Here is a 15,300-nt window from a genome sequence, read left to right on the forward strand (position 1 = left end):
CACCCACTGACTTATGAAATGGAGAAGATGAAGGTTTTCTAAAATTTTATTATGGAAAATTTCCAACTTGCACAAAAGTAAGGAGAATAATATAATAAACCTCCATATACCCAAAACCCAGCTTCAAAAATTATTGACACTTTACCAATTCTGATTCCTTTGTTCCCTTCCAATTAAACATTTTATTACCTGGAAATGGTTCATGCCTTTGTTTTTAAGTTGGAAGGCACTGGTACAGACAGAAAAAGACCAAATCATTTTCTAGCATTATCTTTTACAAATAAATAATAAAAATTTTTTAACTGTCATTGACATATGACTTTTTCCTGCTTTCAGGTGGTACAATAAGAGTATCAGCCGAGACAAAGCTGAAAAACTTCTTTTGGACACAGTAAGTCTCCTTTAACCTACCTTTTGACTTAAAATAAAATGAATTGTGCTCTTTTTTCCAGCCATGCTATCATTTATGCCAATGCAGTAAGCTGGCATACTGGATTACACTGGTTTTCATGTCCAGTGGAAATATTCTGGGGATTTATAGAAACTAGCATATAATAGGGTAAGAAACCCAGCGAGGGTTCAAGGCCTTGGTATTGACATGCAACTGTCACAACAGGTATCGTGGCCTTTCTGGCCGGGATGGCTGACCCCGGGGGGCCATGGGGCTAGTTGCCTTGCCTGCTTCTCACTCAGGGGTGAGTGTGACTTAGATACCACTTGGTTGGGTTGTGTGTCCAGAAGAAATACATCACTTGTTTTAACTTATTTTTCATGCAGCGGTTCTCAACAGCCATGCAGTATAAGTAGCAGGACTGATCTTGCCCAGGGATGTCAGAATAAAGGGAGAGGGATGAGAAGAGAGAAAGCAGGGTGCAGTGGGGAAAGTACAGGTCCCAGTCCCTGCTCTCTCACCAACACAGTGGGTGATTTGGGGGATGTTTCTTCTTCCTGGACTTTAGTTTCTCAATGAGTACAGGATGAGCGTTGGATTAAATCAGCAATGACAGTTACCCAATACTCATGCTGTCATCCTTTGCTCCTGATCTTATGTGAGAGAGTTGATCATGGTCCATGGCTTTGGGATCCTTCTCAAACATGGGGCTGCAGGCAGCCACCATCAGGTGATTGGCACTCAAGGTGAACCCTCTCTGCCTGGACCAGAGGGTCATTTGTTATTCTAGGACAGTGCCTCTCAAATGTCTGTGTTGATGGATCACATTTTTGTGGTTGGTTTTCAATTTCCAATTTGTCACAGACTTACATTTTATAAAAGAAATAAAAATAAACTACTAGAAAAAATAAAGAAGCAAAGACACAAAAAATTCAAGTTCAATTTTTTTATTAGCTTTAGATTCATTAGACATAAAATTATTCTGATTGCTATGAAAAATTTCTAAATGCCTACTCTCGATTTCTCTTTTTGTTTGGTGATGGACCAGCAACAATTTGCCATCTGGCGCCCACCCACAGACCACACTTTGAGTAGCACTGAAAAATTGCACACTGACGGCTCTTTCAGAGAAACCAAATGCATGGAGTTATGGAGAAAAAGTCTTCTACAGAGCAATCAATGAATTTACCAGCATATATGCTTAGAGCAGTTGTTCTCAGACCTGTTTGCACACTAGAATTCCCTGGGAAACATTTTTAAAAATACCTGTGCCCAAGCCCCACCCCAGATTAATTAAATCAGAATATCTAGTTGGTAGGATCTAGGCATTAGTAATTCAGAGAAAAATCTCTCCAGGTGCATCTAATATTCAGACGATGTTAATGACCTGTACCCAACACTAGCCTCACCAGTGACACCAGTAAACCGTTGGTATGAGTTGATGGAAGCATTAATCTCCCTGTGCCAAAATGTCAACCCTATTCCTGCCATTTCACCATATAACATTTCTCAGTTTGGGTCTGAAGGTTTTCCTATCTTTAAGAATTTTATTTTTTAAAAGATTTTACTTATTTATTTGAGAGAGAGAGAGAGAGGGAGTGGGAGAGAGCAAGCACGAGCAGGGGGAGCAACAGGCAGAGGGAGAGGGAGAAGCAGGAAACTCAGTCCCAGGACCCTGGGATCATGACCTGAGCCGAAGGCAGACGCTTAACTAGCTGAGCAACCCAGACACCCTATCTTTAAGAATTTTAAATTAAATTGCAAATCTTTCCTGCACGGAATGCGGGTGGGGTGACCAACTCATCTTGGTTTGCCTGGGGCTGTCCCAGTTTTAAAACTGAGAGTCCTGTGTTCAGGAATCCCCAGCCCACTCAGTCCTGGGCAAACCAGGACAGCTGGTCACCCAACATGGTGGCCACTATTTGCACAGTGGTTAGGAATGAGCCACTGTGGAGGGTTGATGAATATTGTCAAAGAATAATTTAAAGGCATACAGTTAATTATTAGCATGCTATGTACTTTTGTAGAAAGGGAAACTGGTAACAGATTGATTCATTCCATCTAAGGCAAAAATAGAATTTCTAAAAGAGGAAAAGGGGAGGGGAGAAGGAAAACCCACAGTCATACTGGGAGCAGTGAACTCCATCTTCTGCAGGTAAGTTGCCAATTAGCAAGCAGCTAGCATAGAGGACAAGGTGAGATGTTCTGCCCTTGGGCAGCTTGATCTCATCAAAGAGAGCAAGTTCAGTGGTTTATGGATTTCCCAAAAGACGCTGCTTACCAGGGAGGGATGCATCAGAAGCAGCCTGCGTTCTGGCCGCCGTCTCTGTTAGCAGCCGCCTCAGCTACAGTGTGTGTGCACCATTTCCTTCATCACGCTTGCTGACTAGGAACTCGAGTACCTTACCATTTTGCTGAGCACAGGATGAAGCCCTTAGGGGTACTTGAGACAGGATCTTTGACCACAGTAAGCTTTAGACTCTACTGGGAAACAAGGCAAACTCTCCAGTTTGGAGAAATAGAAACTAGAGAGTTTGCCTTGTTTCCCAGTAGAGTCTAAAGCTTACTGTGACCTCGGAGCTCAGAGAAGATTCTAAGGAGTCACATCTCGTGGGAGGAAGAGGAATTGAGCTGAGTCATGACTGGACCCTGGTTTTTCCTTGGTTGCGCATCAACTTAGCACTTAATCGTTTCCTGTGGTCCCCAGGAGACCATGCATTAGACTCACTGGGAAACTTAAAAATCCAGATTCCCCGTGGGCCCTGCCCCAGACCTAGAATCAGAATCTCCAGTTAGTTCCTGGGAATCTGTATTTTTTCAAGTTAAACTTGTGATGCCTGGGCAGTTGGCTCAGCTCCTAGTTCCCCAACCTATGTTATTGGATAACATAGTAAAACCTGACTGATGAGAACTGAGAGGATTGCAAAATTAATTAAAAACTTGAATTATAATGTTTAAATAAGTGCAGTTTTGTTATTTTCAATCACACATTGGTTGATGAAGTGTTACCCATGGCGCACTTGAAACAGCCCACATGAACGACAAGCTGAAGTGGTTTCCTGTTTTATGGGATTACTTTGGAGACACTTAAATACATTTTGCTTGCTGGGGCAGTTGAAACATTCCTTCCTGCTCATATTCTGAACTACTTTACCAAATCCTCTTTGCCGCCTTGGGTAATATAAGGGCAAACTTCAGTGAGTCCCTGTATTGTCCTCTGCTTGAAACAAAAGCAGAATTGTTTCCTGGGTGTGTTTACAATCTCTTTATCTAACAAGTAGAGGACACTGAAGGGGTGGATTGATGCATTTTTATTAACTAGACCTCCTGACGTACTGTCCCATCCATAGTTCTCCACTAGAATATAAAGGCTTTATCTTCCTGCTACACCTAGAATCCCAAACTGGATTTATGACAAGGCAGTTCCTCAATAAGTAGCTGTTGAGTGAATGAATACATCAAATGCTTCATAAATGTTTTTAAATTAACAACCATGCTTAAAGAGAACCTGGCTGATCATGAGCATCATTGGGGGATCTTTTTAAAAATACAAATTCCAAACTCCAGCCCTCACCAGGCGGAAGCTCTGGAGGTGGCACCCAGGTGATTCTGGGACTTACCCAAGTTTGGGAACTGCAGAAAAGCATCTCCTACATCGTCCTATCAATTTATCAGATAACACTACCTCTGAGAAGCCTCTCATGCTTTCCCTCTCTCTGGCCATGGAATGTGGTGGCCTGGCCTTGGAATGGTGCAATGTCATTATTTCTCCAGTGACACTGTTCTCACTCTGCCTCAGGCCTCAGGAGTTTCTCTTCTGTCTTAACCCATTTAGGTAGAGGGTAAATTCCTTGTGAGCAGCTATTCCTTACCTTACAGCATCGCACACGTTGGGTGACCTGAATTTTAGGCAGGAGCCTTACTCCAAGGCATTGGTTTATCGTATTTCTATGATTCAAAGATGTCATTAAAGATGCAATGTTGACTTAATAATGGATTTGTTTCAAGAGAAGAAAACAACCAGCTCCTGAATGTGTCAGAGACATTCTCCTGAAGTGTAATGCCACATGACAAGGCTATGAATTATCAGTCTGTCTTTCGCAGTAACCTACCCTGTGTGTTGAGATTACCTTCTGTAAATTCACCTTTAAATCCTATGGGCAGGAAGAAGGAAATATACTCCTAATATGTCAGCATATCTCAGATAAAGGCAGACAGTGGAATTAATACTTCCAACAGATGGTATACCATAGCATGTGACAATAATGGCTAGTGATAGCCCTAATGGTCCTTGTTCTGGTAGATTCCAGGAAATCTTCTATGTGCTTTAATTCTCCCAACAACCTTACATTTTACAGATGAGGAAACTGAAGCGCATACATTTAATCAGGAAATACCTGGAATTCACAGAATTATAGGCTGGTAAAATAAGAATTCCCTTTAAAGAACATCTGTGTTATGGAAGAGTAAACTGAGGCCAAGTTCAGAGTGTGAATCAGTGGCATAGTTCTGGGCTAGAGGAGGGGTGCATACATACACGTACACACAGGTGCATGCACACACACGGTTAATAAGGGAATATATGAGTTAAGTTCTATTCTCCCATCCCCATAATTCCCATCCATATATTTCACCACCTCCATGACTTTTTTTTCCCTAGTGTTGCCTCTTTATTTTTCTAGGTAAATTAGTAAAAGGTAAACTGAGACCTTGAAAATGTCTCAAGGAATGGGGGCCACCCTTCTGCTGCATTGTGTAAGTCAGTGCCCCTTTGCGTGGCAGTGATGTGAGCAAAGACCCTTTAAGCTCCAGTGTTCTTGGTGGTTGTGACTTCCTCTGAGCCCCTTACAGGAAGTAGGCGGTAACACACATGCTGGATGCCTCGTTTTCCTCAGAACTCTAGACTGCCTCAGCCCCAGACCAGAGTTTCCTGTCACCCTCACTGAATGTTACTTAGAGCAACGATGGTGGGGGAAGAGCTCTGAGCCTCCCATGCTCAGCCGAGCTGACTGAAAATCTTACCTCCCCTATCTCTCACGTCTGTGGATTACTCTCGTTAACAGTTGGGCCCCACTCTGATTACAGTTTTAAAAAATAACAACAATAACGGCTTCTTTGGAAGAATAAGAACAACAATAAAACATTCCTAATTAAATAGAAGAGATGTTTGCACGCCCCTCTTTATAGACACTTGATAAACTTCTGGGTTTGTTTTGTTGTTGTTGTGGGGGTTTTTGGTGTTTTTTTTTTTTTTTTGGTCTATTTCTTCCCCTTTTAGAATAACTTAGATAGGCAGATAAAATCTTCCTCTGCTGAAGTTTTGTTTCTTCCTGCCTTGAGTTTAACCCATCACATTCCAATGAGGCAAGAGCAAAAGCTTCAATATTTGGAAAAGGGGAAAATCTCTGAAGACAAACTGTGCTACATGTAATGCATGGATGAATATCACAAAGGTGATGTTGAGCAAAAGAAGCCAGACACTGATTCACTATTCACAGTAGCCACAAGGTGGAAACAGCCCAATGCCCATCCATTGATGAATGGATAAACAAAATGTGGTATGGTCATATGATGGAATATTATTCAGCCATAAAAAGGAACGAAGTACTGATACACACTACAACTTGGATAAATCTTGAAAACAATATGCCAAGCGAAAGGAGCCAGGCACAAAAGACCACCTATTATATTATTTCATTTGCCTAAAATGTCTAGAATAGGCAAATCTATAGAGACAGAAAGCATATTAGTGTGGCAGGGGTGCAAATAAAATAGAGGTATACTTGGGGAGTAATGGAAATGTTCGAAAATCAGATTGAGTTGCACAACTCTATAAATTTACTAAAAATTACTGGATTGTATATTTGAACTGGGAGAATTTCATGGTATGTAAATTATGCTTCAAAAGCTATTTTAAAATCAAATGAACTAATCTGGGATTTTTGATGTCATAAAGATCACCTTTACTTTAGAAATTAAATAAACTACTGACCCCAAAGGGGAAAAAACTCTAACGCTTGGAAAAATCACGTTTTTAAAAGGAGGATTTGTAAGCAAATGTTAAAAGAGACTTTAATATTTCACTGGATAAATGGTTTACATTTATATCTGAGAAAAGGAAAATAAGACTCTGTTTAGCACTCTTCTGTCCTCACCATGTCCAAGATTCTGCACAGAACACATTGTGGGTAATGTGGGATGCTAACTATAGGCTCAAGATCATACACTGCTCAAGAAAGATTATAAAGGATTTCTTAAATTTAAAAGAAAATCATGAAATAAAAATTACTAAAATAGGGGCGCCTGGGTGGCTCAGTCAGTTAAGCGTCTGCCTTCGGCTCAGGTCATGATCCCAGTGTCCTGGGATTGAGCCCCGCGTCGGGCTCCCTGCTCGGCAGGGAGCCTGCTTCTCCCTCTCCCACTCCCCCTGCTTGTGTTCCCTCTCTCGCTGTGTCTCTCTCTGTCAAATAAATAAATAAAATCTTTAAAAAAAATTACTAAAATAAATTCTGTGTGAACCAAGAATACTAGGACTGTCTGAGGATATCTTAGAAAAAGAAACATGGTACCTTTCTGCATTTCCCTCAATTCTTCCCCTGTTTTCAGGCAGCAGCCCGAGCAGCCCAAACTCACAGCCTTGGGGTAGGAAGAGCATGTCTAAGCAATAGGGGCCTGAAGATTCATGTCTCAGCTTCAATTTCTTTTCTTGCCCCAGTTTTATTGCGATATAACTGACATGTCGCATTTTATAAGTTTAATGTGTACAATTGTAATAATTTGTAATAATAACTATATATATTATAATATGTATATTGATATATATATTGCAAAATGATTAATACAGTAAGTTTTATTAATATCCATCACTACACATAGTTACAGATTGTTTTCTCCTGTGATGAGAATGTCTAAGATCTACTCTCTTAGCAACTTTCAAATAGAAAACACAATACTGTTAATTATTGTCATCAGGCTGGACCTTACTTCCCAGGTCTTACTTACCTTATAACTGGAAATTTATACCTTTTGTCCACCTTCATGCAATTCCCCCACCTTCCACCCCCCTCCGATTTTCAAAATAGATCCTTGAAGTCCCAGAAGAGGTAAGAAGAGTTTGGGGTGTTTCACATTTATGTGGTAAATTATAGGTTTGACAAGAATGCACAATGATATAAGGGCCAGTTGTCCCCAGCCACCCCCCACCCCCTGCTCCCAACATACACACCCCTGCAGGTTTAGGGCCAAGTTAGAGGTAGCAGGTTATATATCTGGGCAAGTTTTCTAACATGTAATGCTGTTTTGAGAGAGAGAAACTACTAGTCAGGACAATTATAAGTAAGAGCTACATGTTCAGTTGAGTCAACGGAGACCAAACCTGGATGTCTCTAAGAATCACATGGCAAGCTTCTAAAAAGCTCGGGAACCAGGGTGCCAGTCCTACAGATTCTAAGTGTATAGGTAAGGGGTGAAGCACGGTTAACTGTTTGTTGGTTTGGGTTTTTTTGTTTTGTCTTGTTCTGTGCTTCAGTTTCTTCAGGTGATCGTGATAATCAACGAAGTGTGGGACACAGGGTTGTAGGGAGTTAGGCCAGATCCATAGTTCTCAACGGGATGACTTTTTCTCCCCAGCGAACACTTGGCAGGGTCTCGCATCCAGCTGACAGAGGCCAGGGATGCTGCTAAACACGCCGGGATTCTAGGAGTCAAACAATCAGCATGGGCATCCGTGTGTATTGTTTTCATTGTGCGTAGACAACCCACTTTGGGGGTTGGGAGATGGAGGGGCTCACACTGTTCCAAACTGTATACCCTTTGCCCCATATGCTACCAGGATGTGTGGCTCACACATGAGGTCCATGTGTTTCACTGGCCTTCACTTGTAGCCCTCACCATGTTGAAGTTAAGTAAATAATAGGTTTTGAAAACATTACCAGCACAGATTTGCAGTTGGGTAGGAACAGAGCGCTAGACATGAAGTACTCAAAACGGAGTCCAGATTTTGAAGTTCCCACGAGGACTGAATACATTGGCATATGCATTTGCTTGTACTTTTCCCATCAGCGCTGGCAAAACTGCTGAGGGAAGGGTGTGCCCCAAGTACATTCTTGGGGCTTTCCCTTCTTCCACTTCCCTCGTGAGACCAGGAACTTCATGTTTGTTTGTTATTTTTTTCTCCTTTTGCCCACAGCAAAATCAGCACTCTAGAAAGGGCCTAATACATACATTCCCATTAAGGAACTGATGAAGCTTCAAGATCAGAAAGCTCTGTGCCCTTGGAGGGGAATGGAGAACTGGCTTCTAACATGTGTTGAGAGGAGGTATCATGGAACAGTGGAAGGAACATGGGCTTTGCTCTCATGCCACATTCAAGGTTCAAAGCCCAGGTCTGCCACTTACTAATTGTGGATTGTGAGACAGTCACTTCAGCTCTGTGGCACTCAGCATCCTCGTCAGTAAACTGAGGATACCAAATCTAGATTGCCATGTTGTAGTGAGGGTTGGATAACATCTGTAAGGAGCCTGGTACATGGGGACCCCCAAAAGGGCAGAGCTTATATTTATCTGTCTTTATTCCCTGCTTACGCGTCATCACCAGAAGTCTCTGATCTATGGTAGGACATCGGGAAATATCTGTTGAATGAACAGATGAAATGGTAGCCATTATTGCGGAACGTCTGCTCTGTGCAAAGCTGGCCTCTTGTCTCTCCTCCTTTTGCAGACAAGCAAGTGGAGCTGGAGGCATGAGGCTGGTTTCCTGAGATCACTAACCCTCTGTGTTTTCTAACCACTCCAGGGCAAAGAAGGAGCCTTCATGGTACGAGATTCCAGGACCCCGGGAACATACACCGTGTCTGTTTTCACCAAAGCCATCGTAAGGTATGGTGCTAAGTCAGCTCTGCAAAGTGGGGAGAGACACACAGCAACCTCAGACGGTGCAAGAGGCAGCGGGGTTGCTAGAAATGGTGTGCTTTCCCTGATCCCTCTGAGCAAACCAAGGCCAGGAAGATGAAGGACATAACTGAAGTCATTTCGCTGGAAAGTAACAGAGCTGGGTCCAGACGCCAGGTTGTCATCTAAGTTAGCACCCCCGAGTGCAGAGCTCTAAAGAAAGAAAATACTTGAGCTGCAGTTGATGATTTATACTTTAACCCACAGCTAACAGAGAAGATACTATCAACCAAAAGTGCGAAGATAGACGTTTTAGTTCTGGCTCGGCTAATAAAGCTACCTACCATTTACTGAGTCCTTACCATGTGCCAGAATGTTACAGACTGTTTCTGATCCTCACAAGCTCTGAAGGCAGGAGTTACTATGCTCCTTCCACATAGGAAAAAACAAGGCTCAAAGAGCTGATGGCACCTCCCTGAGGCAATAGAGCTCAAGTGGTCAAGCCACCGTCATGCTCCAGCTGGCTGACTGCAAGACCCTGCTTGTCTGCCCCTCTCTGTACCTCAGTTTCCTGCTCAGTAAAACAAATGTCTAAGAACCTATCTGGGTCTCAGATTCTCTTCTAATTAAAAAATAAGTAAGAACAAAGCAGTTTGGCAATGAGCAAGTTCCAGTAAGAATTAAGAGAAAAGAGAAAAAGAATGATGAAGGTGTCCTCAGGGAACACTTCTTGGTGAATGAGGACATGGGCAAGACTCAGAGCAAGAGCAGGGTCTAGACGGGTGATGGAGAAGAAGGGTGCTGCCCAGGGATGGGAAAGAAGATGCGCATCACAGAGGGGCCGTGCCTCTTCCACGGCTGGGGACAGTGAGGACAGTGACCTGCAGCTCCATAAGATATTATGGAGAAGGAATGAGAAATAAAGTTTATGCTGAGGGTGTTCAAGACCACCTCCAGGTTCAGGGATCCACTACGAAGACTCACAGGACTCAGCATATAGTCAGTCACACTCAAGGTTAAGATTTATCGTAGTGTAAGAGTACAAAGCAAAAACATCAAAGGGAAAAAACACATGGTGCAAAATCCAGAGGAAGCCAAACATGGAGCTTCCAAGAGTCCTCTCCCAGGGGAGTCACACAGGACGTGCTTAATTCCTCCAGCAATAAGCTTTGACAACAGGGGTAAAATGGTGTCTACCAGGGAAGCTCATGAGAGACTCAGTGCCTAAGGTTTTCATTGGGGGCTGGTCACCTAGGCATCCTCTGCCTAGCATACAGCAAAATTCCAGAGTCCCAGAAGAAAAGCAGGCATTGAACATAAACCACAATGCTATACAAACAATTTAGGAACAGGGAGCCATCCTTATCAGTTAGAGAATGGTGAGAGCCCTCCCAAAATCCAAATTCTCAGATGCCAGCCATGGGGCAGCCTTGCAAGCAGGCCTTTCTAAAGAGAGCATTCAGAGCTGCTATGTGAACTCTTTGCTCTGCAAAGTCACGTAGTACTAAGGGTCCAGAGTGCTCCCTTATCGTCTGCTGACAGTTAGTGAAATCCACACAGCAGAGGAGGCAAGCATGGAGCACACACAAGACCATTCCCCACTTCATGGCCATAGAAGAAGCATCACCAACCCATCATGGCACTGATTCTAACTGGGTCTAAATGCAGCCTCAGAGTCCTCCTTACTTCAGCCCCCAGGGCCACCCTGTCAAGACTGACACACGAGTTGAAATATACCTGCCATCCTTCTGAGAGGGTAAAAAAACAAAGCTAATAGGAATCTGATACCAGTAGACATTTTTGTGTCTAAATATTGCTTGTTAATAATCACTGCATATATGTTTCATTTGTTTCAGTGAGAACAACCCCTGTATAAAGCACTATCACATCAAAGAAACAAATGACAACCCCAAGCGATACTATGTGGCTGAGAAGTATGTGTTTGACTCCATCCCTCTCCTCATCAATTATCACCAACATAATGGAGGAGGTGAGATCTAAAGGATGAGGCCAGAGGGGAACCCTCGCAGGGGAACTTGGAGAAAAATGACAACCACCCCGCCGGGTTTCTTCATCCCAGACAAGCTGACCATAAATAATAACTAAATCTCCAAATAGAAAAGGATGCCAAATATTTGATCATATTACATATTTCCCATTAGCAAATTCTGTTTTTAGACACATGGGATTTCACCACCTGCCCATCTGTGTTTATCACTCTTGTTGGAGGGGGTGTAATATCAGTGACTGGGCTTTGGGATTTGTTTTCCAGAATAAAAATAGCTTTTGCATTGGATTATATTTTTGCTGGTGATGTAACTTGAACAGTTGCTACAGTAAAGCAATAACTACTGCCTTTCACTTTTTAATCAACCCAGGTCTGGTCACTAGACTCCGGTATCCAGTTTGTTCCTGGAGGCAGAAAGCCCCGGTCACAGCAGGACTGAGATATGGTGAGCAGTGCAGTCAGCAATGTTTCGTATTGGCACATCCCTAAAGGTCTGGGGCAAATTCTGAATGGACTTCCCATGGACCTAATGCTTCCCCAGACTTAAAATAACCATTACAACAGGTCCACCATATATCTGGAGATGATGTGCACAAAGGAATATTTACAAAGTGTGTAAGAAAGATGTATATATGAGCACATTTATCCATGTCAAATCAGTGTCCATTGGTTTTACTTAAGAGTTCATCAATGAAATGTTTATTGAATACCTACTCTGTACACAGCACTCTACTAAATGCTATTGGAAAATAATATTAGAAAATAATGCCTTAGGACCATATTCCCACCTATCTTCTAGAACTTCTGTATCATCTAGTTTGCTGGGTATGCTCCATTCCAAGGGCTGGAAGCTGGAAGCATTCAGAAGTGTTTGTCTGCATAACATGGTGTTAATTTTTTTTCAGTGCCTTTAGGCAAAGCTTGCATCTCCAGCGCCACAAGCCCTGTTACTCCCTATTATCCTTTGGAACTGCCACCCTCATTTTTTATTATCTGCCTGGAACATAAAGGCATTTGAGTTTCCATCCCCTGGTTTAAACTGTGCTGGTCGAGGAGAAGGCTGGAGTAATTTTCATTCTGTGTCTCCTAGATGGGTGGTTCTCAGACTCCAGAGTATATCTAAGTCATCTGGGATGCTTAGTAATAGTGTTGGCTCCTGGGGGCACCTGGGTGACACCGTCAGTTAAGCGTCCAACTCTTGATTTCGGCTCAGGTTATGATCTCAGGATCATGAGATCAAGCCCCACATCAGGCTCTGTGCTCAGCGCAGAGTCTGCTTAAGACTGTCTCTCCACTGCCCCCCCTCCCCCCCCAAAATAAATAAATCTTAAAAAGAAAAGAAAAAGAATGTTGGCTCCTGGACACTACCTACCTAACACTTACCAAAACACAGTTTCTGATAATGGAATCCTGGAGTCTGCATTTTAAACAAATGCTCTAGGTGATTTTGCCACAGGTGATTAGAGAGCCATACTTTGAGAAACATTGCCATGGGCCCTCCATCCCTAACTAGCACCATATCTGTTACACAACAGGAACTCAGCACTCTTTTCTGTTGACTCAAAGAGGTAGAAATTGAGCTGTTCATGGTACTAGGGCCAAGTGCCAGGAAAGGGTAATGCCTCTTTAGCCTCCTGATAAAACTAGGGTAATTCTATTCACTATAGAATCTTAACATATCCATGCTGGATGGGATCTCAGAGATTATTTTATGAACCCGCTCATCTTGTCAATGTAAAAATTGAGAATCAGATTCCTTTTATTCATTTACTGTGCATTTTTTGAGAGCCTACCATGTACCAGACTGTGCTGCCGGGTACCTCTGTACCAGACCCCTTGGGATCCTTACTCCCAGCCCCTGCTATGGCCAAACAGAGTGCTGTGGAGGCACTTGGTGGATAAATGAATGAATGAATGAATGATCAGCTCAAATGAAATTCGCTCTGTGTGAAAAATGACAATAAAATATTTTCAATCAGGAATAGAAAATAGTTGAGACATTACAAGAACCCTTTCATTTATTTTCTTTGATATCTTGATTAATGCCACTTTCCTTCCTCCTTCCATATAATCTCCCCCCACATACATTTTTCATGGTTTTAAATGCATATACTGTGTTATTATTTGGGGGGAAGATAATAATTTTACCTATTTACCTAAAGCTTATACTATTTGCCATCTTTGGGTTATATTAACAATAAAGTAACAAGCTATCTAGGGCTATATATAGTCTCCTTGTAGCCCTATACCTCATATCTACTGCTTGCCACCCCTGGAAGACCCTCTCTCTCTTTTCCAGGGAAATGGGTGATTGATCCCTCAGAGCTCACTTTTGTGCAGGAGATTGGCAGTGGGCAGTTTGGGTTGGTGCATCTTGGCTACTGGCTCAACAAGGACAAGGTGGCCATCAAAACCATTCAAGAAGGGGCTATGTCAGAAGAGGACTTCATAGAGGAGGCTGAAGTCATGATGTGAGTAGCCAAAACAAGAGTATGCAAAGATGTCTTGGGGAGGATATTCTGTGCTGTTCTTTACATACCATTTTGATGCCATGTTCGCCACCTTGCTCCTCAAATCTAGTGATGGTTTCCAGTGGCATGGAGAATAAAATCAAACTCCTCACCACGGTCTACAAGGCCTGTCATGGTCTTGCCCTGTCTGCTCCCCAGTCTCATCCCCTCCGCATCTCTCCTCTGGTCCACAATGCACCAGCCACACCGGCCTCCATTCATCCTCGCACATACCATCTGACTTCTCACCATCCTTCAGGTTGTTTTTGTTTTGGAGAGGGAGTGCATTTTTGGGAGACTGAATTTAGACCATCTCATCCCTTGCCTTTTTCCTCCAGGAAACTCTCTCACCCCAAACTGGTCCAGCTGTATGGGGTGTGCCTAGAGCAGGCTCCCATCTGCCTGGTGTTCGAGTTCATGGAGCATGGCTGCCTGTCGGATTACCTGCGCAGCCAGCGGGGACTCTTTGCTGCAGAAACCCTGCTGGGCATGTGCCTGGACGTGTGTGAGGGCATGGCGTACCTGGAGGAGGCATGTGTCATCCACAGAGACCTGGTAAGAGGATGCAGGGCCAACATCTGTAGGTCTGGGATGAAGGGCTATGTCCCACTGAAATGTGGAGCTACCCAGACTGGGAATACGTTGATAAATAACAAGTCACAGACCATCTCCCTTCCACTCTCAAATTCTTTCTTCTTCCACCCACTAGGCGATGTCCTAGTAGGACTCAGATCTGGGCTCTAATCCCAGCCTTGTTTCTGACTTGTACCCTCTGAGTCTGAGTTTACATTTTTCCAAAATGAAGCTTATGGCCTCTCCTTAACCGCTCTGTGCCTCGGTTTCCTCTTGGTAAAGTGAGGGAAATGGACAAGCACAGTTTTTCTCAAACTGTTATCCAAGGATTTACCACAATCACATTGGAGTGATGCTAAAACCATCCTTAGAATCTCTGGAGGTCAGAGGTCAGGATATTCATTTTAACATATCCCCTTGGGATTTGAAGGCACATTTCAAATGTGAAAAAAGAGTGGGGTCTTTTATCACTAAGGGCTCTTCCAGTGCACAATTCTGTGATACTAATTAGGGACTAGGTACTCTTCCTATTGAGGAGTAGTCTTAAGAGGATTAGTAACCTCGGGGCGCCTGGGTGGCTCAGTTGGTTGGGCGACTGCCTTCGGCTCAGGTCATGATCCTGGAGTCCCTGGATCGAGTCCCGCATTGGGCTCCCTGCTCAGCAAGGAACCTGCTTCTCCTCTGACCCTCCCCCCTCTCATGTGCTCTCTCTCTCTCATTCTCTCTGTCTCAAATAAATAAAAAAAATAAAAAAATAAATCTTTAAAAAAAAATAAAATAAAATAAAAAAGAGGATTAGTAACCTCAAAACATTCTTATTTCAGTCAAATGGGTGACAGTCTCTTCATATCATCCCTAATGTTAACATTTCCTATTGCATCAAGTCGCATTAGAGCACTTCGTTGGTTAGACAACACCACAGATTTCTC

The 15,300-nt window shown here is 43.0% G+C and overlaps 1 protein-coding gene across 1 annotated transcript in view; it reads left to right on the forward strand.

The window, feature by feature from the left end:
- ITK (IL2 inducible T cell kinase) overlaps positions 1–15,300 on the forward strand; it is a 63,658-nt gene that overhangs the window by 39,180 nt on the left and 9,178 nt on the right. Inside the window, exons 8-13 of the mRNA XM_081826239.1 lie at positions 337–391; positions 9,186–9,268; positions 11,137–11,270; positions 11,659–11,733; positions 13,588–13,759; positions 14,137–14,353. Coding sequence (XP_081682365.1) covers positions 337–391; positions 9,186–9,268; positions 11,137–11,270; positions 11,659–11,733; positions 13,588–13,759; positions 14,137–14,353 — 736 coding nt within the window. The remainder of the gene's footprint in view (positions 1–336; positions 392–9,185; positions 9,269–11,136; positions 11,271–11,658; positions 11,734–13,587; positions 13,760–14,136; positions 14,354–15,300) is intronic.

The sequence above is a fragment of the Leptonychotes weddellii genome, chromosome 7 (genome assembly GCF_054177405.1).
Source record: "Leptonychotes weddellii isolate Sample4059 chromosome 7, ASM5417740v2, whole genome shotgun sequence".
Taxonomy (NCBI): domain Eukaryota; kingdom Metazoa; phylum Chordata; class Mammalia; order Carnivora; family Phocidae; genus Leptonychotes; species Leptonychotes weddellii.